Source organism: Papio anubis, chromosome 18 (assembly GCF_008728515.1).
Source record: "Papio anubis isolate 15944 chromosome 18, Panubis1.0, whole genome shotgun sequence".
Classification (NCBI taxonomy): Eukaryota; Metazoa; Chordata; class Mammalia; order Primates; family Cercopithecidae; genus Papio; species Papio anubis.
This window is the reverse complement of record NC_044993.1, coordinates 32,606,364-32,631,449: the sequence shown is the minus strand read 5'-3', so window position 1 is coordinate 32,631,449 and position 25,086 is coordinate 32,606,364. Positions and strand designations below refer to the sequence as shown.

Sequence of the window (25,086 nt, the reverse complement as noted above, 5' to 3'; positions counted from 1 at the left end):
AGCTTCAAGGAGCTTTCTTCTTGTGGGGCCTTAATTCCTAGCAAAGGAGGACACTTCCTGCCTAGTTTCTGTTGCAAGAATGCAGGAGTAGGAAGAAGGGATTTAGAATGACAAAAAGATGACTCTAAAACACAATTGTCTGCCTGAGATAGTCCAAAGAAGCTACACAAGTTTTCCTTTCCATTGATTCATTTGTATAGTTCCTGCCAGGAAATAAGTACCATATAGTGAGCAAATAGCTTACTTGTGGAAATACATTTAAGATTCCTATGCCAAGCGCATTTAACCCCAGCAACTCAGGAGGCTCATGTGGGAGGATCGCCTAAGCCTGGGAGTTTGTGGCTGTAGTGTGCCATGATTGCACCTGTGAGTAGTCACTGCACTACAGCCTAAGCAACAAAGTGAGATCCTACCTCTAAAAAAAATTAATTAAAAGAAAAATATTCCTATGAAGTTTTGTGTGTGTGTGTGTGTGTATACACATATACAGTATAGATTTATCCTATTTAAGCAAGTTTCCTGCTTATTAAAAAGATGTCAGTGAAAAATTCCAAAATTGCTGAAGGTAGTATAAATTGGGATAACTTAACTGAAGGGGCAATTTGAGAATATTTACCTAAATTATAAATGTATATCCTCTCTGACCTATCAAGTCTACTTCAAGGTATTTAACTTGATAGATCTGTGCATGTGAAAAATTATGCACGTGTAGGATTATTACTGAAACACCAGAACAGGGGAAGAATGGAAAAAATCTAAGTGTTCATCAATTAAAAAGTGGGATAAACGATATACCCATACAATATACAATACTACACAGCCTTAAAAAGCAACAAGGAAGTGCTCTACATCCAATTATGCAATGATTCCCAAGGTACAATAACTGCTGAATTAAGCAATGAACAGAGTAGGTTAGATTACAATACTACTAATAATGAAAGTATAAAAACAATATATAATGTATTCCTGCTGAAAAAAAACAACTTGATCAAGCTTCCAGATCAAATTACCATTTTACAGGAAACACAAGGTAGCAGGAAACAGCACAGGGATGCCATCAGTAAAATGTAGAGCCAGAGAAATGCTAAAGAACAAAGACCCAGTTTCTCCACAAATAAAATACAAAGAAAACAAAATATAAATTTAGAAAGGAAGAACTTACAGATTAAATTCAAATTAAAAGGTGTATTAGCCTATTGCTAAGATGGCAATATTGCCAAATTAATCTACAGATTCCAGCAATTCCTGTATCAAAATCTTAGCTGCCTTTTCTGCAGAAACTGACAAGCTGATCCCAAATTCATATGGAAATTCTACAGACTCCAAATAGCCAAAACAATCTTGAAAAACAGGAGCCAAGTTGGAAGACTCACACTTCCCAATTTTAAAACTTACTCCAAAGCTATAGTGATCAAGACTGTGTGGTAATGGCATACAGATAGACATATATAGCTCAGTGGAAGAAGACAGTCCAGAAATAAATCCACACATTTATGGTCAACTGATTTTTTAAAAATATAAATCACTGAGTTGTATCCTTTTAAAGGGTGAATTTTATGGTATGTGAATTATACTTCAATACTTTTTTTAAAAAAAGCCATAGTAGCCAAATATAATGTCTGGTCCTTGTTAAGATCATAATTTTTTTTTTTTTTTGAGACGGAGTCTCGCTCTGTTAACAGCCCAGGCTGGAGTGCAGTGGCTTGATCTCCGCTCACTGCAAGCTCCGCCTCCCGGGTTCACGCAATTTTCCTGCCTCAGCATCCCAGGTAGCTGGGACTACAGGCATCCACCACCACGCCCGGCTAATTTTTTGTATTTTTAGTAGAGATGGCGTTTCACCGTGTTAGCCAGGATGTCTTGATCTCCTGACCTCGTGATCTGCCCGCCTCGGCCTCCCAAAGTGTTGGGATTACAGGCATGAGCCACCGCACTTGGCCAAGATCATAATTTAAAAAAAAAAATTTTTTTTGAGACAACTGGAGAAAATACTAACTTAATATTTGATAATATTTGGTAATTATTGTGATTTTTTTTTTTTTTTTTTTTGAGACGGAATCTCACTCTTGTTGCCCAGTTTGGAGAGCAACGGTGCAATCTCGGCTCGATGCAATGGCTCACCGCAACCTCTGCCTCCCGGGTTCCAGCGATTCTCCCGCCTCAGTCTCCCAAGTAGCTGGGATTACAGACATGCACCAGCAGCCCGACTAATTTTGTATTTTAAGTAGAGGCAGGGTTTCTCCATGTTGGTCAGGCTGGTTGCGAACTCCCGACCTCAGGTGATCTGCCCGCCTCAGTCTCCCAAAGTGCTGGGATTATAGGCATGAGCCACCAGGCCTGGCCTGTGATTATTAATATAATGGTATTGCAATTGTTAAAACAAAGAAACAAAATAAGAACTTGTATTTGCTAGAGACACATATTAAGAATTATGAATGAAATGATAATGTCTGGAATTGTCACAAAATATTACAGTTGAGAGATATAAATGAAATAAAATTGGCTATGTGCTAAAAACTGCCGACTGGGTGTGGTGGCTCACACCCATAATTCCAGCACTTCCGGAGGCTGAGGCAGGTGGATCACTTGAGGCCAGGAGTTAGAGACCAGCCTGGCCAACATGGTGAAACCCCGTCTCTACTAAAAATACAAAAATTAGCTGGGTGTGGTGGCACATGCCTATAGTCCTAGCTACTTGGGTGGCTGAGGCATGAAAATTGCTTAAACCAGGAAGGCAGAGGCTGCAGTGAGCCAAGATAACCCCACTACACTCTAGCCTAGGTGACAGAGCAAGACTGTCTAAAAAAAAAAAAAAAAAAAAAAAAATTGTTGAAGCTCTTTCCTGTAGGATAGCTTACAAACAAACAAAAAAAAATCACTGAAGCTTGGTAATGGGGGTTTATTATACTTATCCCAACTTCTGAATGTTGCTTAAATTATCCATAATAAAGCATTTAAAAAATACATATTTACAATTGCTTGCACATGCATAGAATAGCTCTTGATGGATACATAAGAAATGTGGCTGGGCTTGGTGGCTCACTCCTGTAATCCCAGCACTTTGGGAGGCTGAGGCAGGCAGATTACTTGAGCTCAGGAGTGCAAGACCAGCCTGGCCAACATGGTGAAATTCCATCTCTACTAAAAATACAAAAATTAGCCAGATGTGGTGGTGCACGCCGGTAATCCCAAATACTTGGGAGGTTGAGGCAGGAGAATTACTTGAGCCCAGGAGGTGGAGGTTGCAGTGAGCTGAGATTAGGTCACTGCACTCCAGCCTGGGCGACAGAATGAGACTCCGTCTCAAAAAAAAAAAAGTATAATTCTGTTTCCCTCTAAGGAGAACTAGATGGAAGAGGACGTGGTAATGGCAGACTCTTTCTTTTTTTTTCCCCACACTCTTCTTTTTAAAAGTAGGTTCTAGAGCAAAAGGATAACAGCAACAGACCACCACCACTGGTGCTTAGTAGATGCATATAAAAAGCATCATTTTTTTTGAGACAAGTTAATGTAAGCCCTGCTGATTGATGGAATTTAGTTCAGAGTCTCAATCCCGCATGGAGTAAGAATAAAACTGAAAACACACTCTTGAATTTCTCACCCCTAATCCAGCCCCAGTAACATTCACCTTCACTTACAAGTTCTTGCCACTTAATACAGAGGCAGATTTCATCACATAAAGGTAAAAACCAAAGAAGTATACTCCTGGAGACTGTATTAAGCTTCTAGGCTCAATCCAATCCAATAGTGAGCAGGAGCCAGGTATTTACCTCCTATTGGTAGCAAGCCAGGTGAAATCAAGAAACTTGACATTTGGGGGAAACAGAAAAAAACCTTTTGTGAGCAGAGGTGGTATGACCAGAGCCTGGTAAGCATTCCTGGGAGAGTACTATTTTCACTGATCAGTTTCACTGGTTTCTAATACGATAACTTTTGCAGGTATAAAATCCTGCCTGGCATAAGAAAGTTGGGTAAATTCAGTGTAGGTAGGCTTGCTTGAAGACGGAAATGCATTCATTTGCAGATGCAATGCATTATAGCCCTTTACTGTGGTTCATGTGTATTCTGAGTACAAGGAAGTAATGAAGGCTGCCACCCACCTTGATTCTTGTCATCTGGCTCAGGGTCTGGTTTCAGTCTTTTCACACTGTGGCCACTCTCTGAGCTGTAACAAAACACATGGTGATTTGAGCCATGTCCAATCTTGCAGATCAAAGCTTAGGGAATCAGGAGCACCAATAACTATTTATATGTGTCTTAGGTAGTCTCAAGAGGCTGGGATGATAAAAATGAATGAAAAGTATTCATTTCAGATTCTTAATCTCCTTCCAATTGCATCATTAGTCATAAAGACAATTTAAACTCCTGACAAATCCAGGGAATAAAGCACTGTATCTTCAAGCATCACTTCAACTTCAGATTCTTGCCCGCCTTTGTCACTCAAATTGGTTAGAACCACAGATGGATTTCAAGAATATTTAGACATGTTCATAAATGACAAACATTTAGTAATTACAGATTGAAGAAAACATCTTTAGTGACAAGCTAGAGATTCTGAGAGTCACCCAGAAGACTTTCACTAAAAGAATGTATAAGGAATGTACTTCAATGAAGAAAGAAATGATCCCAGAAGGAAGGAATTCCAGAAGGAAGGGGTAGGGAACAAAGAAACTGGCAAAAGGAAATACAAGTCTAAACAAATACTGTCTGTATCAAAAAATAACATCTAGTTTGTGGTGTTCAACATGACCATACTGAAGTCACCTCTAAGACTGGGACATTACTGTGTGTATGTACTACCTGGTATTTTCTTGCAGGAAGTGCAGAGCAGGTTCCATTTAAGAGTTATGTGGGAAGCCCAGGAGCAGTGGCTCACACCTGTATAATACCATTACTTTGGGAGGCCAAGGCAGACGGATCACCTGAGGTGTTTGACACCAGCCTGGCCAACATGGTGAAACCCCGTCTCTACTAAAAATACAAAATTAGCCAGGCGTGGTGGTGTGTGCTTGTAATCCCAGCTACTTGGGAGGCTGAGGCAGGAGAATCGCTTGAACCCAGGAGGCAGAGGTGAGCCAAAATCGTACCATTGCACTCCAGCCTGGGCGACAAAAGCGAAACTCCAACTCAAAAAAAAAGGAAAGAAAAACAAAAAGAATCAGTGTATACAAAACCACAATGCAATTAAGTTGGAAATCAATGACAAAAGCGAAACGTATTTTGTAGCCTCTAAGACACTGTTATATCATCATAAGGTGTTAAAATGTGTGTGTGGCGAGGGGGAAGGCTTATCTTCCCCCTTACTGAAATATGGTTGTTACCTCAATATGGAGATTTAAAAAATACATTTCTAAATAATTCCTGAGTCAAAGAAGAAATCATAATGGATATTTTAAAATACTTAGAAGGAAATATAAAACTTATATACAATGAAAGAAGGAAATATAAAACTTACATACAGTGAAAGCTAAGGAAAATTTATAGCTTCAGATGCCTATAACTAAAAAGGCTGCACATTCATGAACTAGGTATCTGACAGTTTTTTCTAACAATAAATAAAAGAATAAACTAGAAGAGAGTAAAGAATATTCCTTTGAAGAAGGTAAGAAATTGCTGCTTGTTTTGTTCTTACGTTTCATGACATATACATGCCAATGGCTTCCAGACCTTCACCAGGCAGCAGAATCACTCATGGAACTTTGAAAACTACAACTCCCAGACTTCACTTCAAACTTACTGAACCAGAATTAGTGCGAGGCCTACAAATATAAATTATTAACAAACTCCCAGGTAATTCCAATAAACTCAGGGTCGGCCTACAAATATAAATTATTAACAAACTCCCAGGTGATTCCAATAAACTCAGGGGCGGACAGATTAGGAACTCCTGCCCCAGGAGACTAATTCATCACCTTGCTACACAAAGCAACATTAAATGATGTTGTTTCAAAACCCAAAAGGGGTTATATGCAGGTCACCAAATAAGCCACAGAGCCTTTTCCAAAGGTGATCTAAGGACTAAGGGAGACAGCTACAACACCCATTCTGCGACCACCAAGAGCAGTCTCAAGGCATAACAAATTGATCACCTGGAGAGCCCTCCCTTGGCATATTCCAGTAAAACTGACCCAGGTCCAAATCCTGCGAGTCCCTGGTCTTGCAGGAAAGCTTATGTGAGAACTTGAAAGGAATAATTCATGGTTTGGGTAGCGAGCCCTTCTCAGGATAACTCCTCCCTTCTGCTGCTATACCAGCATGACATTTTTACATGTAGGCAGTGTTCCTAAGAACATCTGCAGCAGATGGGTGGTGTGCCAAACCACAAGACTGCATCAATACATTCCCTTCAAAACATATGGCTGGTTGCCAATATATCATATTGATTTTCCTAACAGACCGCACTTAAACTTATCATTTCGCCCACAGTCTGTTGGGTCAAATCGAAATGACCAGATTCAATCACTCTGATGCCATTTCAGGATTTGGAAAGGGAGGAGCAAACATAGCAAAGAACTTATCACAGCTTCAAGACAGTGCTATCACTTCCCCATCAATCCAACCTAGCCACAGCCAGGTCTGTAACCCTGTCAGGGCTGCCATGTTCTTTCAGGACAGGATGTCTTTGCAGCAGCTATTCCCTCTGCCTAGACTGTTCTCTCCCTTTTTGCTTGTCAAAGTACTAGTTGTCCTACCTAATCAGCATCTTTCCAATGGTTTCCCCAACCTCCCCAACATGGAGATGCACACACCCTCCAAGCAGCATTGTATGCTCCTCCTTCTTGCTCTCAGCACACCCTACATAGATCCTTTCACAAGACTCACTACCTCATTTGTCTAGACAGAAGCCTAAATATTGAACTCGAGCTCCCTATTTCTCTATGATCTTGCACAAAGAAGGGTCTCAACCTCTCAAACTCTTGGTCTTCTCATCTACAAAACAGGGATTATAATTGTACTTTCACAGGATTGTTGAAGAATACATGAGATTATGCACAGGAAGCACTTAACACAATGTCTGGTGTGGCAGATCCCCACTGAAGAGTAGCTAGTATTTATATTTGTTGAATAAATGATCAGAGAGACGAGGGTTGAAGCCTATAGAAGGCCCCAAATCTGGAAAGGGAGAGAGGCATAGGTGAGCACACCAAGGGAACTTCACCAGGACTCACGCAAAGTAAGCGTTGGCTCTGTCTTCCATTACAAGTGGTGTTTCAGAGTACATGGTCAGAGCGAAATCTAAGTTGTGGGAGTGCTGACTGACCTCTTATGCTTCACAGCTCCTGCCAACAGCTTTGCCTGGGAGAACTTGTTCTTGGTTTCTGTGGGCTTCACAGTCAGTTTCTTTTCCACTTCCTTCTTGTTCTCTTGAGAAATTCCAACCTTCTTGAGGTTATTGTGAGTTACCAGTTAAGGGTCAAACTAAGCAAAAGGAAGGACAACAAATATAACCCACTAGCCCTTCGGCTGTGCTATGTAATGTCTGGCCTACTTATTTAAATAAATGCCCCACCCTTCTTTATTCTGCCAGTCAAATCCAGCCGATTCAAAGATAAATGAAAGAGACCATGGAGGAGACAGCATACAAAGCCCAAAATAATACAGATAAGCAAGCTTCTCCTCTGATTCTCAAGGAAAATCTGAGCATAGCCACAAAACCCACTATTACCAAGGACATGGCCAATATCATGCTTGATGGGGAAAACAAAGATCTTAAGAAATATAAAGAAAACACACACACAAAAATGTGGCTCCCCTGAAAACGTGCTTCCCCCTTCAAGGGTTAAATCAAATTTTGCAGAATGTTGTTATGACTATCAGTGGCATTTAATCTTAGACATTACTAAGACTAACTCCTGCTCCACTGGTGCAAGGAAGCATCAGAATCACCCCAAGGCTCATCAGACATGTCAAATCCCTCCCTGCCCCAAACCTACTGAATGAGGACCTCTAGAGGCCAGGGAGTTTGTTTTAAACACTCTCTGAAGGTGATTTTACACTTGATCTTAGTTAAAACACTGACAAACAAATGATCAAAGGTGATTTTAATGAGACATCCTGTGCATATATACAACAACTGAAAAGCGGTTTTTAAAAGCATGACCAGTTCACTTGTAACATCAGTTTTTCGTTCTTGATGCCAATCTCTGGCTCTCAACTTTTTATTTTCTTTGAAGTGAAGAAAGGCCCCAAATTTTTGTCGGGGAGGTCACTTTCACTTGTTCCCTCCACCAGCCCTCCCTCCTCTCCCTCCACTTCTCCCTCCATTTTATGCTCTCTCTCGAAATGTCTTAGACAACAGATGTCTGGCCTACTTATTTAAATAAATGCCCCACCCTTCTTTATTCTGCCAGTCAAATCCAGCTGATTCAAAGATAAATGAAAGAACCATGGAGGAAGACAGCATAGAAAGCCCAAAATAATACAGATAAGCAACCTCTGATTCTCAATGAAAATCTGACACAGTGCAAGTCCTTATTTAAGATGCAGTAGTGCCTGGAACAATAGTGACATCTAGTGCCCAGGAAATCTAAGAAGCATGAATTATCAGCCCAAAGAGGTGGGTGGAAGTAGAGAATGTATGGTTAAGGTTATTTGTCTAGGCATGTTTGAACAATGGAGAAAACTGAGTTCCAGAAATCCTAAAATTCTAATTCTAATCACTCTCCAGGCAACTGACTCTGTTCTTATGGGCACAAGTTACCTTAAATATTTGTAGTATGCAACAGAAATTAGATATAATGCTCAGTACTATTATGAGTTTAATGAATTTAATGTTTTTAGGGTCATCATGGAAATAGATAATTTTTTTTTTTTTTTTTTTTTTGAGACGGAGTCTTGCTCTGTCGCCTAGGCTGGAGTGCAGTGGCCAGATCTCAGCTGACTGCAAGCTCCGCCTCCCGGGTTTACACCATTCTCCTGCCTCAGCCTCCCAAGTAGCTGGGACTACAGGCGCCTGCCACCTCGCCCAGCTAGTTTTTTTTGTATTTTTTAGTAGAGACGGGGTTTCACCGTGTTAGCCAGGATGGTCTCGATCTCCTGACCTCATGATCCGCCCGTCTCGGCCTCCCAAAGTGCTGGGATTACAGGCTTGAGCCACCGCGCCCGGCCGAAATAGATAATGTTAATACTCATTTTTATTTAAAAAAAAAAAAGAGATTAGCCGGGTGCAGTGGCTCATGCCTGTAATCCTAACACTTTGGGAGGCCAAGGTGGGTGGATCATCTGAGGTTGGGAGTTCAAGACCAGCCTGACCAGCATGGAGAAACCCTGTCTCTACTAAAAAGACAGAAAATTAGCTGGGTGTGGTGGCACATTCTTGTAATCCCAGCTACTCGGGAGGCTGAGGCAGAAGAATCACTTGAACTCAGGAGGTGGAGGTTGTGGTGACCTCAGATCACACCACTGCACTCCGGCCTGGGTAACAAGAGCAAAACTCTGTCTCAAAAAAAAAAAAGATTTCATCTTTCTAGGAGAAAATGCCAAAAAAAATTAGCATGTTGATTTTTTATCTGCTACTCCATCATTAGGAGACAGAAGTTCTCAAAACCCTCAATATTAAATATTAAAAAATAAAACAAAAAATGGAAAAAAAAACACAACAAAAGCATGTATATATTCATACATTATTCATACCATGACATAGACAAAACCCAACATTTAACTTTTTATTCTTTCAAAATGAAGAAAAGTCTTAACCTTTTAGGGGTAGGGTTGTTAATAATCTTTTTCTTTTTTTTTTTTTTTGAGACGGAGTCTCACTCTGTCACCCAGGCTGGAGTGCAGTGGCGCCATCTCCACTCACTGCAAGCTCCGCCTTCCGGGTTCACGCCATTCTCCTGCCTCAGCCTCCTGTGTAGCTGGGACTACAGGCGCCCACCACCGCACCCGGCTAATTTTTGTATTTTTAGTAGAGACAGGGTTTCACCACGTTAGCCAGGATGGTCTCGATCTCCTGACCTCGTGATCTGCCCATCTTGGCCTCCCAAAGTGCTGGGATTACTGGCGTGAGCCACCGCGCCCGGCCAATAATCTTATTTTTGATCCGCAAAGTACAAGCAATTTTTCCTTCTTAAGCCCTTCTCCCAAAATGCTTTAAAAACACAAACACACCTCAAAAATCTCAAGAAACTCATTAGATGCAGCATTCTCTTAAAATTGCACCGTTTTTAACATACGCAATACTGCTAAATACTGGTTTAACCTGAGAGGAAACAACAAGAGTTCTGTTATTTACATGGTTTAAACCACAGCTTATTTGTATTCAGAAGTATCCTATTATACAACATATCATATAGTAATCAAGCAAAGCCAAGAACAAGTTCCTAACTTAGAGCTTCAATAAACAAATGTCTAATCCTTCAATTCCTATCTCAACATGTCTCTGGCTACTTGCATGCTTGGGATTAGTGCATTAGATGTCAGTAAGTTGAAAGGCCTGCTTTTTTTCAGTTTTTCTAGACAGTCAGAACTTTCCAAGTTTCCAGTTAAAGCCCTTATCCCTGGAGCCTCATTGTACTGCAATGTTACCAGGACACAAAGGTTTCTTTTGTCTCACTGCTGCCCTGTTCATTCTTTCCTTTTAATTGAAAACCAAAGGGCATCTCACACTCAACAGCACTTCTCCCCGGGTGCTGCTTTGGGGGACACTATATGTCTTATTTGCTAGTCTGCCAACATAAAACAAAATATCATTCAAGTGAGAAGTGTAATGAATGTATTTCCTTGGATGAAAAAGCTTTGTGTCTGAAACAACACAATATGGGTATCTGCCTACCTCTACAAACGAACACATACTATTCTGGGGTCATCAGGGTCAGGGAAGGGGGAGTTCAGAATAATCAGCCTCAATCCTACAGTTGAGATTGAGGTATAACTTTCCATAAACTTCTATCTCCATGTTGCACATGAATGCCAGTAACAGAACTGGGACTGGAAGCCAGGTCTTTTCTGGTACAGAACACCAGTTCTGATGTAAATCAATTCCCAGGGTATCTGTCCATTCCAGTCCATGTCTTCTCCCACATAATCCTTTTTTTTTTTTTTTTTTTTTTAAGACGAAGTCTTGTTCTGTCCCCAGGCTGGAGTACAGTGGCATGACCTTGGCCCACTGCAGTCTCCACCTCCCGGGTTCAAGCGATTCTCCTGCCTCAGCCTCCTGAGTAGTTGGGACTACAGGCACAAGCTACCATGCCTGGCTAATTTTTGTATTTTTAGCAGAGATGGGTTTTCACCATTTTGGCCAGGCTGGTCTCAAACTCTTGAACTCAAGTGATCCTCCTGCCTCGGCGTCCCAAAGTGCTGGAATTACAGGCGTGATCCACTGTGTCCAGGTCTCCCACATAACTCTTAAAATGGAAGCTGCTGCACATTCTCTGCAAGAAAATACCAACTAGTACATATACACAGTCAAGTCGTCCATTTTGGAGGTGAAGCCTGTTGGATTACACCAGTGATGTTACTCAACATATAAGCCTGAAATATCCAAATAAGCTTCCTCACATGAAGACAAATGGTCCTATTAATATCTCTTATTAATCATTTATTAATTTATTCAAATATTTACTGAGAATCTACTATATGCCAGGCACTGGGGAAATCAGAAGTGGCCAAAGTCAGATAGTCTTTTTCTTATGGAGCTCATTTATTTCACATTCTAGCAGGAAAGAGATAGACAAACCAGTAGGCAAATAAATAAAGACAACTTTCAGATAGTGACAAATCTATAAAAAATGATATTACTGGCCAAGTGCAGTGGCTCACGCCTGTAATCCCAGTACTTTGGGATGCTGGAGTGGGCGGATCACCTGAGGTAAGGAGTTCGAGACCAGCCTGACCAATATGATGAAACCTCGTCTCTACTAAAAATATAAAAATTAGTTGGGCGTAGTGGCATGCACCTGTAATCCCAGCTACTTGGGAGGCTGAGACAGGAGAATCACTCGAACCCGGGAGGCAGAGGTTGCAGTGAGCCAAGATCGTGCCACTGCACTCCAGCCTGGGCAACAAGAGAGAAATTCCTTCTCAAAAAAAAAAATTGATATTACCGATAGCAATTTTAGGTGGGGTGCTTAGGGAAGGTCTCTAAAAGGGAGAGCTGAGCAGAGGGCTAAGCTGTGAAATGCGTCTTGCAAAATCTGAGGGCAGAACATTTTGGGCTGAGGAAACAGCAAGTCTGAGGCCTTGAGATGGACTCAGAAAGCATGGTGAGAGAGAACATAAAGAAGGGCAGCAGGCTGCAGTACAGTCAACATGAGAAAGAGTGGCTTCAAGATGCAACAAGGAGGTGGGTTGGCCTAAATAACGTAGAGCCTTCAATGGCCTGATACAGAATAAGACTTTAGTCTAAATATAAGGGGAAGCCACTAGAGTATTTCAAATAGAAAAGTGACATGATGCCATATATGGTTTTTAAAGTTCCCTTTCTTGTCTAAGGAATAGATTATTGAGGATGAGAGCAGAAACAAACCAATTAGATGGTCATAGGAGTCCAGAAGAAAGTCTACTAGTACTACAGTAGCAGTAGATACCTAGAATTCAAGAGATTTGGAGTATATTTTGGAAGCAGTTCTTGGCCCAGGCACCTGGAGGCATAGGACTACCAGTTACTGGGACTGGGAGGACCAGAAAAAGAAGAGACTTTGGGGAAGGGCAGTGTGATGAGAGTGGGGGTTATGTGGCACAATATTGAGAATTTTGATTCAGCTAAGTTACATTTGGGATGTCTATTAAGACATTTAAGTGGATGACCAAAAGGCAACAATGAGCCACAGCAAAGTCATCTTTGCAGATTTCTCAGCCCTTCTATGGAGAGAGGGCATGCTATAACCAGTAGAGAACATCTCACTAAGAATACAGGAAAGTTGCTAAACATGTTCTTTTAAAACTCAGAGGCCAATTTCTCCCCTGGATGAAGCTGGCTACCCTGCCCACCTGTCTGAGAGTCTAATCCCAGTACTATTAGGATTGATGCCTTGAGTTAACCCTAAGAAGGATGTGGACTTTTGACAACACCCTTGCACACAACACAAACTCCACAACCCGTTGCCAGCTTTTCAGAATCACGGGAAAATCAGTGTTGAAAATGACTTGAGAGATCACCAGGTAGAAAACCCCCCTTCTGTTGATGAGGAGATGACATCTGTAGATACTGATGAGAAAATGGACACCTTACAGGTTTTCCTCCAGGTACAAAGGATATTCTGTATTCCTTCAGTTCTTTCAGTTCTTCTTCTCTTCGTTGTTTTTCTATTAGTTCCTGCTGTCGAGAAACCTCATCAAGGAAGTTGGTCTCATCTTCATCTAAGCCTCTTACCATGTTTTCTGAGGAAATAATTAAACAGGGAACACTTAGCAGGCTAAAGGGAAAAATAAGATTTTTCCTTTCCCCTTTTTTAATAAACAGCAGATTCTTCAGGGGATTAAAAAAAAAGAACTGGTAAATACCATCGCGTTTGAATAGATAACAGCGCATAAAAAAACAAGGCATTTTTCCCATTACTAAATATTACCATAGAATTAAAATGGGTGTTTTGAGCTCTAAACAAAAATATTCAATGTGGTTTAGAAGGCTGAAGGCTGTCTCTTTTCCACCAAATGAGCATCTGGAGACTTGAAAATCAAGACAATTCCATGGCTAGTTAGGAAAAGTGCTGCACGAGGCAAAAGTGCGTCAAAAATACCCCACAGAGTCCCTTGAACTCTGTGTTTTCGGAAGCTTACTGAATTTGAACTGTTCCTCATACTCCTGCTGCTTCCTGTCCTTCTGTTCCTGTAGTCTTTCATACAGAGAGCGAGGGTCATAAACCTCCTCTGGACATTCTGAAAGGAAAAGGAGATGGGAGAGAGGTGGAGGGGGAGGAGATACATACTTCAGATTGTTTTCATATTATTTTGGAATCACAAAAGCTTTTAAAGACAAAGTCAAATCTCTGCATGATCTGAGGGTGTGGACAACACAAAAATAGTACAAAGTCCAGTTTCCCTTCGGACCTCAGAGAGGGGCCAGCAGTTCTCAAAGCCAACTATCAATGTCAATAGCGCCCATGGCCTGAAACAGTTAACTGATTGAGGGGCCAGCCCTAACCCTCCACAGCAGCTGTGTTCTCAGTTGTTCAGACCATGGATCCACCTGTATAGATGGAGGAGAGGAGCAGAATCTCTTGGAAGGCAGTGTGGTAGGCAGAAAAGGAATAGGATGTGAGTATCCTGGCTCTACTCCCAGCTGTGCAGGACCTTACACAGGTGACTTCGCCCCTCTGAGTCTCAGTTCCTCAACTCTAAAGTAAGGACAATTGGCCAGCATGGTGGCTCACGCCTGTAATCCCAGCACTTTGGGAGGCCGAGGCAGGAGTTCAGGAGTTTGGAACCAGCCTGGCCAACATGATGAAACTCCATCTCTACCAAAAATACAAAAATTAGCCAGGCATGGTAGCAGGTGCCTGTAATCCCAATTACTCGGAAGGCTGAAGCAGGAGAATCTCTTGAGCCCGGGAGGCGGAGGTTGCAGTGAGCCAAGATCGCACCACTGCACTCCAGCCTGGGCAATAGAGTGAGACTCCGTCTCAAAAAAGTAAATAAATAAAACAAAGTGAGGACAATTAATACCTACTCTGCAGGGCTACTGCGTGGATTAAAGACCATTATACTGAATGTCACAGTATACCTTCTGGATCTTCAGGTTTTCGAACTTTCTCCCATTCTTCTTGCCTCCTTTTGCGCCGTTCATCTAGTTCTGCCTCAGACACAAACCTCTTTTTGATAACAAGGTTACCATCATCCCCTCCATCCATAATGAAACAACCAATCTACAAAACAAAAACAAAAACAAAAATATCATTTCAAGTGAGAACTGCAATTAAAATTCTAAAGAGAAACAAGGAGATTTAGCTCTGTCTCACCCAGCAACAAACTAAAAATTATCTTCCAACTTTGAATTGAAAAAATTCTCAGCCGGGCGCGGTGGCAAATGCTTGTAATCCTGGCACTTTGGGAGGCCAAGGCAGGCAGATCACGAGGTCAGGAGTTCAAGACCAGCCTGACTGACATGGTGAAACCCCATCTCTACTAAAAATACAAAAATTAGTCAGGCACCTGCTACCACGCCTGGCTAATTTTTGTATTTTTGGTAGAGATGGAGTTTCATCATGTTGGCCAGGCTGGTTCCAAACTCCTGAACTCCTGCCTCGGCCTCCCAAAGTGCTGGGATTACACGTACCTGTAATCCCAGCTACTCAGGAGGCTGAGGCAGGAGAATCACTTAAACCTGGGAGGCACCCAAGCCTGAGCGACAGGGCAAGACTCTGTCTCAAAAAAAAAAAAAAAAAAAAAAAAACTCTCAAAAAGTTTAATTTATAGGCCATTGATGAAAGCACATGAATACACTTTTCCAAACATATCAGGGAATTTTTATTAACATCGATGTTATCTACACAGTTGGCAAGAGGACCTGGAATAATTCTTATTACCTGGTGTTCCATAGTAAATCTCACATTGCAGGTACTTCTCTGTCCTTCTAATCTAGATAAATTGGCCTCCTGAGCATCCCATCCTTTTCCCAGCTTTATCCTCCTTTATTTCTGTAACATCTGACATTGTTTCTTCTTGAAATTCCTGTTTCTGGGACATTACACTATCTTGATTCACCTGCTCTTGCCTCCAAGTAGATTAAGATGGAGAATCTCAGCTACTGAAGATTTAGTGATCAAGTCCAGTCTGTACAGCAGGGAACGTGAATAAACCATGAATGGGGAAAGTGAGACTGGAAGAACAGATCTCCCAACTCCAACTTCAGTTCCATGTACTTTCCTGAATATTAATCTGACTCTTCATTTATCTCTCTCCTGACCTTCTGCCTTGTAAACCCCTTGTCTGTGCCATTTAAGATTTGAACTTCAATCCTTCTCTTTTCTCACTCTCACAATCACCTCAACCATTTTATGCATATTTTGACACAGAAGATTACCTAATCTGTTATTTCTACCTGAGCTTTTCTTCAGAGGGGAGAAGGAAATAAAGATAGCAGAGTGTGTATTACTTTATTACTTATTACTTCTTCTTTTTTTTTTTTTTTTTTTTTGAGATGAAGTCTTGTTCTGTCGCCCAAGCTGGAGTCCAGTGGTGCGATCTCGACTCACTGCAACCTCCACCTCCCGGGTTCAAGCAATTCTCCTGTCTCTGCCTGCTGAGTAGCTGGGACTATAGGCGTGTGCCAACATGCCCAGCTAATTTTTGTATTTTTAGTAGAGATGGGGTTTCACTATGTCAGCCAGGCTTGTCTCGAACTCCTTACCTCGTGATCCACCTGCCTAGGCCTCCCAAAGTGCTGGGATTATAGGTGTGAGCCACTGCAGCTGGCCGTATTACTCCTTTTAAACTAAATCTCTGTTTTTATTGGTTTCTTTCCTTTTGAGTAACTGTAGAATCAACCCCTACCCAGACATGTTATGTGTTATTCACAGCACTATGCGCTAACAAGGAGGCACATATTCAATCCAATGTCCATTCCAAGATGACCACTAACAACAAAAACAGTAAGTTTCCACGCTACCACAAAAATAAGGCAGCTAACCGCTAATGAGCTCTTACCATGTACTGTATTCTTTTTATGGATATTATCTAATTAACATGGTCATTGATCCTATGAGAAATATTACGTTTATAGATGAAGTTGAGGTCCAGAGGAGTTAGATTATTTGTCTAAGGTGATACATGTGGTGAATGGTAGAGCCAAGAACCAAAGTCAGGCCTAACATCAAAAATTCATACTCTTACCAACTTTACCATACTCCTCCCCAGAAAACACTAAATCTTGGTTGAAAACAAAGACATGTCGACTTCAGCTTTCTTCCTACTTCAAATTCCAGTGTTAAGAATACTCATGCAACATTTTTATTTAGTAAAGCTAGAAATGGAAGCTGAAAAAACAAACCCAAACGTTCAGAACAAGAGAATAGTCTCAGCCTGTTGCTGAGGTTTAGTTTAATGTAACAATAATAAGAAAGAATTGTGAAAATTACTAGAAAGAAATGAAATCAACTGACAGACGCTGTTGCTCCCACCTAAAGCCCACAACCTGGACACTTCTGATTTAGCAGCACTCAACGACTCCAGCCAGAGGCTCATTACTGAAGCAGAACTGTTCAGTCTCTGTGAAAATGCCAAAAATTCCTCGAGTTCTACAGAACAACCTCTTATGAAACCAGAGCCAACAATTTCTTAAACGTCTCTGGCAGAGAAAACGTGAACTTTCTAGGGCTCTAATGATTGGGAGAGACATTCTGGACAACCCTCAGTTTCCCCCTTTCTCATCCCCTATTAACCATTAAGTCTCCTTTCTCATCCTGTATTAATCACTTGGTTTCTTTCCATCACCCATTTTTCCTAAATAATTCAGAGTAGGATAGGTCCTTATAGCCTACCTAACACGATAATCACTCGACATCTGAATTTACCATACACACCCAGGAGAAGGTCATCCAACTCATATATTAAAACTTCAAGAGGGACCACTGCACTCCCTTCCTAGGCAGCCAACTCCCTCTCTAAGCAGATTTGACTGTTAGGATAGTTCTTCCTTAAACTGAAGTGAAATCTGTTTTACTATAAATTCAACACATAGGTTCAATCCACTGGGACTATACAAAAAGAATCGAATCTTTTCTAACATGACCATATTTCAGTTGTTTGAAGACAATTCCCATGTTCTTCCTAATTTGTTGTTTTTCTGAGCCAAACATTCCTAGTTACTTTAATCTTATAAGATGGAGAAAAATAATCATGTCTCTGGGAAATGAATTTATCAGATTAGATATGATTTAAACCTGGGAAATAAATACTAGGATATGGCAATGCCATTGGTGCCCCAGTAAATGTCTCTCTTCATTCTTGTTATATATATATAATTTTTTTTTTTTTTTTTAGGACAGAGTCTCGCTCTGCCGCCCAGGCGGAGTGCAGTGGCATGATCTTGGCTCATTGCAACCTCCGCCTCCCAGATTCAAGTGATTCTCCTGCTTCAGCCTCCTGAGTAGCTGGGATTACAGGTGTGTGCCACCATGCCTGGCTAATTTTTGTATTTTTAGTAAAGATGGGGTTTCATTATGTTGGCCAGGCTGGTCTTGAACTCCTGACCTCAGGTGATCCACTGGCCTTGGCCTCCCAAAGTGTTGGGATTACAGGCATGAGCCACTGTGCCTGGCCTATATTTTTAAAACAGAAAATTAAAAAATCTTCCAATATGCCAAAAAAAAAAAAAAAAAAAACCCTAGATTTTTACATTTCCATCTAAATAAGAAATCAGAGAGCCTCCTGGGTTCAAGCAGTTCTCATGCCTCAGCCTCCCGAATAGCTGGGACTACAGGTATGCACCACTACACCTAATTTTTTTTTTTTTTTTGCAGAAACAGGGTTTCACCATGTTGCCCAGGCTGGTCTCAAACTCCTGGACTCAAGCGATATGATCTGCCCACCTCAGCCTGCCAAAGTGCTGAGGTTATACGTATGAGCCACTGCACCCGGCCTACAATCTTTTATACACAGGGACAAAACCAGAAATCAGTTGGTTAATGAAAATAAGAAATAAAGCAAATGCATACATTTAAAAAAAAAAAAATTAAAGACAAGTGCTGCAGGGGCAAAAAGGGGACAAGAAATGTATTTCTCATCAGCTCTCAGTGGGTTCGTCTCCCGAAAGCAAAGTCACACTGTCAAAACTAATGCACACTTATAAAAGTCTGCTCTTTAAAACTAATTTCTTAATTCAGGTTGGGCATGGTGGCTCATGCCTATAATCCCAGCACTTTGGGAGGCCAAGGCAGGAGGACCAGCCTGGACAATAAAGCGAGACCCCCCCATCTCTACAAAAAAATTTTCAAAACTAGCCAGGCATGGTGGTGTGTGCCTGTAGTCCCAGCTACTCAGAGGCTGAGGTGGGAGGATCATTTACTCCAGGAGGCTGAGGCTGCAGTGAGCCATGATTGCACCACTGCGCTCTAGCCTGGGCAACAGAGTGAGACCCTGTCTCAACAAATAAATTAATTAATTAATAATAAAACTAATATCATAATTCTGGCATTCCCTTGATCCCCAAATAAAGAAAGTAAGCCAAGTTAGATGGCCACAATAGTAATAAATTTCTGTAAGTTTAAAAGGAGTAGACTAAAACATAGACTGCTTTATACATCTTTTTTCAAATTAGCATTTTCTTCTGTAGGTCCTCATTCTCTTCATGGCTTTGCTCAGGCTGTTCCCTCTGCCAGGAATACCCTTGCTTTCTTTTCACCCCATGCAAACTGCTGCTCCACCCACCCAGAATCTCACTGAAGACCATCTCCTTTATGAAAAGACCTCCTAGAGTAGTTAATATGTATTTCCTTCCTTTGTGTTCCTGCTATGATCATTCATAACTCTACTACGGCCCTTATTCATTGTGTTTTATTATCTATGACTGTTTCAACAGCTCTTCGTCTCCACAGTGGTTATTATTATTAGCACAGTATCTGGCATATATTAGGTATTCAAATACTTACTAAATAAACCAACCATGAGGAGCTGAAGAATCTGAGCAGGGAGGAATGAACTCACATGAACATTCCTAGGTACTGTCAAGTGCAAGCTATAGAGATTGGTAGCCATCAAGCAAGCATTTGCTGAAGTGTCAGTATCATAGGAATTCTATTCAAACACCATACAATTTATGCAGTGAGAAACAAAGGACCAAAACTTAAATCATTTTACTATATCATATCATTGATATCATCTTTCAAAAATAGCTGCTACTTTCCTTTAATTTCAACTGATTAAAAATGGTCACTTAACCTGCAAAAGCAGTACTTGATGCAGACAGCGTATTTCTTTGAAGAGTCCAATGGCTGTTTATTCTGCAAGAAAGAGGTGATAAGTACCTGTAACTTACTGACCTGCTGGAAGTAGACAGAGAAGCTAGAAAACTAGATTGTAGTGACTTCTAATTCCTATTGTCTAGGTAAATTTTCACAAGTCTCTTCTTTTCCCCTTTTGTTTGCTAGAGTAATTAAAAACAAAACAAAAGACAAACAGCCCAGGGATATCGGGAATATGGGCTCTAACTGTGAAGATCCCTGTAGGAATGCAGAGGACTTACATTAGGAATGCTTATTTTGTCCTTACTGTGTTCCACTTTAGAAAGAGTAAACAAATGCTGTCAGCTTTCCTTTACTCACATGTTTTTTCAAAGTGACTCAAGTTTAATTATCAAACTAAACATTACATTATTTTTTAAAGGATTTATTCAAGTTCTTCAAATAGGGAATTCATAGAAAACTAAAATCATTTCAAAATTCACTTTGTCCACCAAACTTAGAGTTCAAACTGGCACAAATAAAGAACGTGGTTTTCAAATCTGCCTGACAGTCAAGAAAACAAAGTTCTTATATTTCAAGCCAAAGTAACTGTTAAACACTGAACTACTGGGTTTACATTGGAGACCGTGGTATCTAATTTCCAGGGTGGTGGGACAAAATGGGCTCAGTTCTTACACAGCACACTACACATTTTAAAATACAAAACTTACATTGCTGCTCCCCAAATAATTGCTATTCCTAACTTGAAAAATGACTCCATTAAGTTAGTGCCATGACACAGGTAATGAGATCTGGTTTCCTATGGAATTGAATTATGTGATGGCAAACTACTTAAGTGTTTACATCATTGGCCACCATATCCTTCTAATTCTAAAATTAGACAGACTGTACATGTAAAAACACACCAGAATCAGGTTTCTGTGTTCTGTTGTTTTAAGGCTTCACTCTGAGTAGCAAAAGCAATAGGTCAATTCATTTCCTTCTGTCAGTAAATACAGATTATTGCTTTCCAACATTTTTTACTCTGATGTTCAAGTCACATTGTACTTCAAAATGCAGGACAGCAACTAAGAGGAATTTGCCATCTGGCTAACTCAGCTATATTCCAAATAAAGACTGCTTTCTGGACAGAAGGCACTTCTACCAAGATACAATAATTTAGATTTTTAAAAATTTAGCTGACTTTTCCTATATCATAAAATTTATTTAGAGGATGGTAACTGCTAACAGAGAGCCTGCTGTTAGTATTTATTACTAGGCAAAGTAAAGTCAATCTTCTAACACTGAAGCTTATTTAACATACTCCAGTAGCAAAGGAGACTAAAAGAATCTAAAAACTAAACCACAGAAAAAGCAATTTAATCCATATTTTAAATGTTTATTATAAGGGGCAATTTACAATAACCTTTCAGGCATCTATGAAACACATACAATAAAAAATTCGGCTTTGCAATAATCTCTCAGGCATCTATAGAACACATATAATAAGAAATTCGGCCAGGCGCAGTGGCTCACACCTGTAATCCTAGCACTTTGGGAGGCCGAGGCAGGTTGATCACTTGAGTTCAGGAGTTCAAGACCAGTCTGGCCAACATGGTGAAACCCCATCTCTACTAAAAATACAAAATTAGCCAGGTGTGGTGACATGCACCTGTAATCCCAGCTACCTGGGAGGCTGAGGCAGGAGAATCACTTGAACCCAGGAGGCGAAGGTTGCAGTGAGCTGAGATTTCACGCCACTGTACTCCAGCCTGGGCAACAGAGTGAGACTCCGTCTCAGAAAAAGAAAAAAAACAAAAAGAAATTAAGGCCTGGTGCGGTAGCTCACACCTGCAATCTGAGCACTTTGGGAGGCCAAGGCAGGACTGTTTGAGTCCAGGAGTTCAAGACATGCCTGGGTAACATGGCGAGACCCCATCTCTATTAAAAATAAACAAACAAACAAACAGACTGGGCACAGTGGCTCATGCCTGTAGTCCCAAAGCTGTGGGAGGCCAAGGTGGGAGCATCACTTGAGGCCAGGAGTTTAGGACCAGCCTGGGCAACACAGTGAGACTCTGTCTCTACAAAAAAAATTTAAAAATTAGCCAGGTGTGATGGTGCACTACTTAGGAGGCTGAAGTGGGAAGATGGCTTCAGCCGAGGAGTTCTAGGCTACAGTGAGCTATGAGGGCCACTGCACTCCAGACTGGGCAACAGCACAAGACCCTGCCTGGGGGGAAAAAAAAAAAAAGTTAAAAAAATTATTGATTTATCTTTCCATAGCGCAAGAGCAGAGACTCAAATGCGCGTTTATCTTGAATTCATCTATATGCACTAGAAGACAACTAATTTAAATGTCAGTTCCCTTAGCTGATCCTCATTCACATGCGCCTCTCCGAATATGAACACTTCCCTCACTATGCATGATTGTATTCATTGCATTTTTTACATATTGTGACTCTTAAATACAAACCAACAACTTCATCTGGGGCTCACAGGAAGAAAAACAGCAGTTTTTTCCAAAGCCAAAATAAAACTTGCCTGAGGATCTAGAGAAAAAAAACCCAAACCAAAGTGTTTTTCCTATTCTCTCACTCAACAATCAACACAGTATAATTCTGTGAGGGATATGTCCCCACACACCAAGCAATCCACCAATTCTGCAGCAGACACCAACCGGCTGGGTGTCCTCTAATTCAGTTCAACTCTGACACTACCTACCTGGATGAAGACTGCATCAGATCCCACAGGCTGAGGGCTGAGTCCCACAAGACTAGCCTCCATTTATAGATACCAGGTTGTTTTCCCTGTGGTTCGGACCAACTGGCTATTAATCGGGGTTCCCATGACCTGCTCCTTAGGTTCTATGAATTTGCTAGACCAGTTCACAGAACTCAGAGGAACTTAGAGGAACACTTTACTTACATATACCGGTTTATTATAAAAGGATATTACAAAGGATACAGATGAAGCGATGCATAGGGCGAGGCATGTGGGAAAGGCACAGAGCTTCCATGCACTCTCTGGGGCACCATCATCCAGGAACCTCCCACGTCCACCTATTCAGAAGCTCCCCAAACCCAGTCTTTTGGGGTTTTATGGAAGCTTCATTACTTAGACATGATTAATTAAACAGTGACCACTGGTGATCAACACAATCATCAGCTCCTCTGCCCTCTCCTTTCCCCAGAGGTTGGACACTGGGGAGGGGCTGAAAGTCCTAACTCTCTAATCTTCCCTGGGTCTTTCAAGTGTCTTTCAAGTGACCAGCCCCCATCCTAAAGCTACTTAGGGGCTGCCAGCCACCAGTCAGCTCCTTAGCATATAAAAAGACACCAATCATTTTGGAGATTCCAAGGATTATAGGAGTTGTATGCCACAGGAGACAGGGACGAAGGCCAAATATGTATTTTATAATATCACACTGGCCATGTCAGAATTGTGCAACACTGGTACTACAATTAACATGCTGCTTCCCTGAAATTTCAAGGGTAGCTTTGCTTGTAAGCTATTTTGTCATCTAGGCTCGCTTCAGAACCTAACCCACACCTCAAGTCATATTCCATCCTCCCTCCCCCCACCCTACGTAACTCCACTTCAAGACCAAATTAAAAACAAAATAAAACAAATAATCGCAGTCCCAGTTACTCAGGAGGCTGAGACTGGAGGACTGCTTGAGCCTAGGAGTTCAAAGCCAGCCTGGGCAACATAACGAGATACCCATTTCCCTTTAAAAAACAAACAAACAAAAAAAAAAAACCGGGGGAGGGGGGGCTTTGCATTACAATAACCAGACAAGGCCAAATAATTTTTTTTTTTTTTTTTTTTTTTTTTTGGCGCAGTGGCTCATGCCTGTAACCCTAGCATTTCGGGAGGCTGAGGCAGATGGATCACCTGAGGTCAGGAGTTCCAGACCAACCTGACCAACATGGCGAAACCCCATCTCTACTAAAACTACAAAAATTAGCTGGGCGTGGTAGCACATGCCTGTAATCCCAGAATCGCTTGAACCTGGGAGGCGGAGGTTGTAGTGAGCCAAGATCGCACCACTGCACTCCAGCCTGCGTGATGCGAGCAAGACTCCATCTCAAAAGAAAAAAAATGTTTTGAAGCAAATATTTACAGAGAACCTATTACGTGCAAGATACAATGCTATGTACTAAACAGGCAACTGAGGGACTTACACTCATTCAGTAAAAGAAGTAAGGTTGGTACACAGCAATTTAAGGAAAAGTAAAACTAGGTTACAGGCCATTAAGAGGCACTAAAGAGTAAAGAAAGGAAGACTAGGATGAGCATTGGGGAAGCTTAATTTTCACAGTGGCTGTGACGACGCACAGTGAAAGTGGTGGAAATTTTAGGTATATGAAGAATAACCATCTTTAACTTAAGGATGCTAGAAATCACACAAATTTCACATTCCAAAAATCAGAATACAGGGGGATTTTCATTTCTTGAAATAGTGGGCTAGGTATTTGAGATCAATTATCCACCTCTGCACTAAATATGCCTGAAATTTGTTAAAAAAAATTTTTTTTTTTTGAGATAGGGTCTTGTTCTGTCACACAGGCTGGAGTGCAGTGGCACGATCTCGGCTCATTGCAACCTCCACCTCCCAGGTTCAAGCGATTCTCCTGCCTCAGCCTCCTGAGTAACTGGGATTGCAGGCGCCCGCCACCATGCCTGGCTAATTTTTGTGTTTTTTAGTAGAGACAGGGTTTCACCATGTTGGCCAGGCTGGTCTCAAACTCCTGACTTCAAGTGATCTGCCCACCTCGGCCTCCCAGAGTGCTGGAATTACAAGTGTGAGCCACCGCGCCCGGCCAAAAATATTAATTCTTAAATAGAAAAGCTAACAAGATAGTAAAGAATTTGGACACAATCTAGAAGGTGAAAACCAGAAATTAAGCCCAATATTCAAAATAGATTTCATCCTGAGGATTTCTGTGACCTAAAAGCTAAAGTTTCAGTGCCTTTATGAGATAACAGAAACAAGTTCAAGCCAGGAGCCCATCCAGGAAGTGGAGTCTGACAACTACCTCCCTCTCCATCTTAATTTGGTATCCAAAAGAACTACAGCTTCAAAGATGAACTGGGAAGTAAAACAGCAGGAATAATAGACAACAGAAACAGACTCTCCCAAAGGGAATTCAGACAGTGGAATTAAACATAGAGATTACAAAAACAACTATACTTTCCATGTTTAAATAAATAAAATTAAGCCTCAAAATTAATAATAAGAAATAAGAAACTGTAAAACAGTGTC

General features: G+C 41.2%; 1 protein-coding gene across 9 annotated transcripts in view; it reads right to left on the bottom strand.

The window, feature by feature from the left end:
* Positions 1-25,086, bottom strand: part of PSME3IP1 (proteasome activator subunit 3 interacting protein 1) — a 34,424-nt gene that overhangs the window by 7,313 nt on the left and 2,025 nt on the right. For 3 of the 9 annotated variants that reach the window (XM_021932010.2, XM_021932009.2, XM_021932011.2), the window contains exons 2-7: positions 19,816-19,877; positions 14,663-14,804; positions 13,720-13,818; positions 13,199-13,320; positions 7,262-7,395; positions 4,101-4,165 (exon numbers count right to left, since the gene is read on the bottom strand). In XM_021932010.2, the coding sequence (XP_021787702.1) occupies positions 4,101-4,165; positions 7,262-7,395; positions 13,199-13,320; positions 13,720-13,818; positions 14,663-14,789 (547 nt within the window). In that variant the 5' untranslated portion in view covers positions 14,790-14,804; positions 19,816-19,877. The other 6 variants (XM_021932008.2, XM_021932014.2, XM_021932012.2 and 3 more) reach the window with 4 other exon arrangements.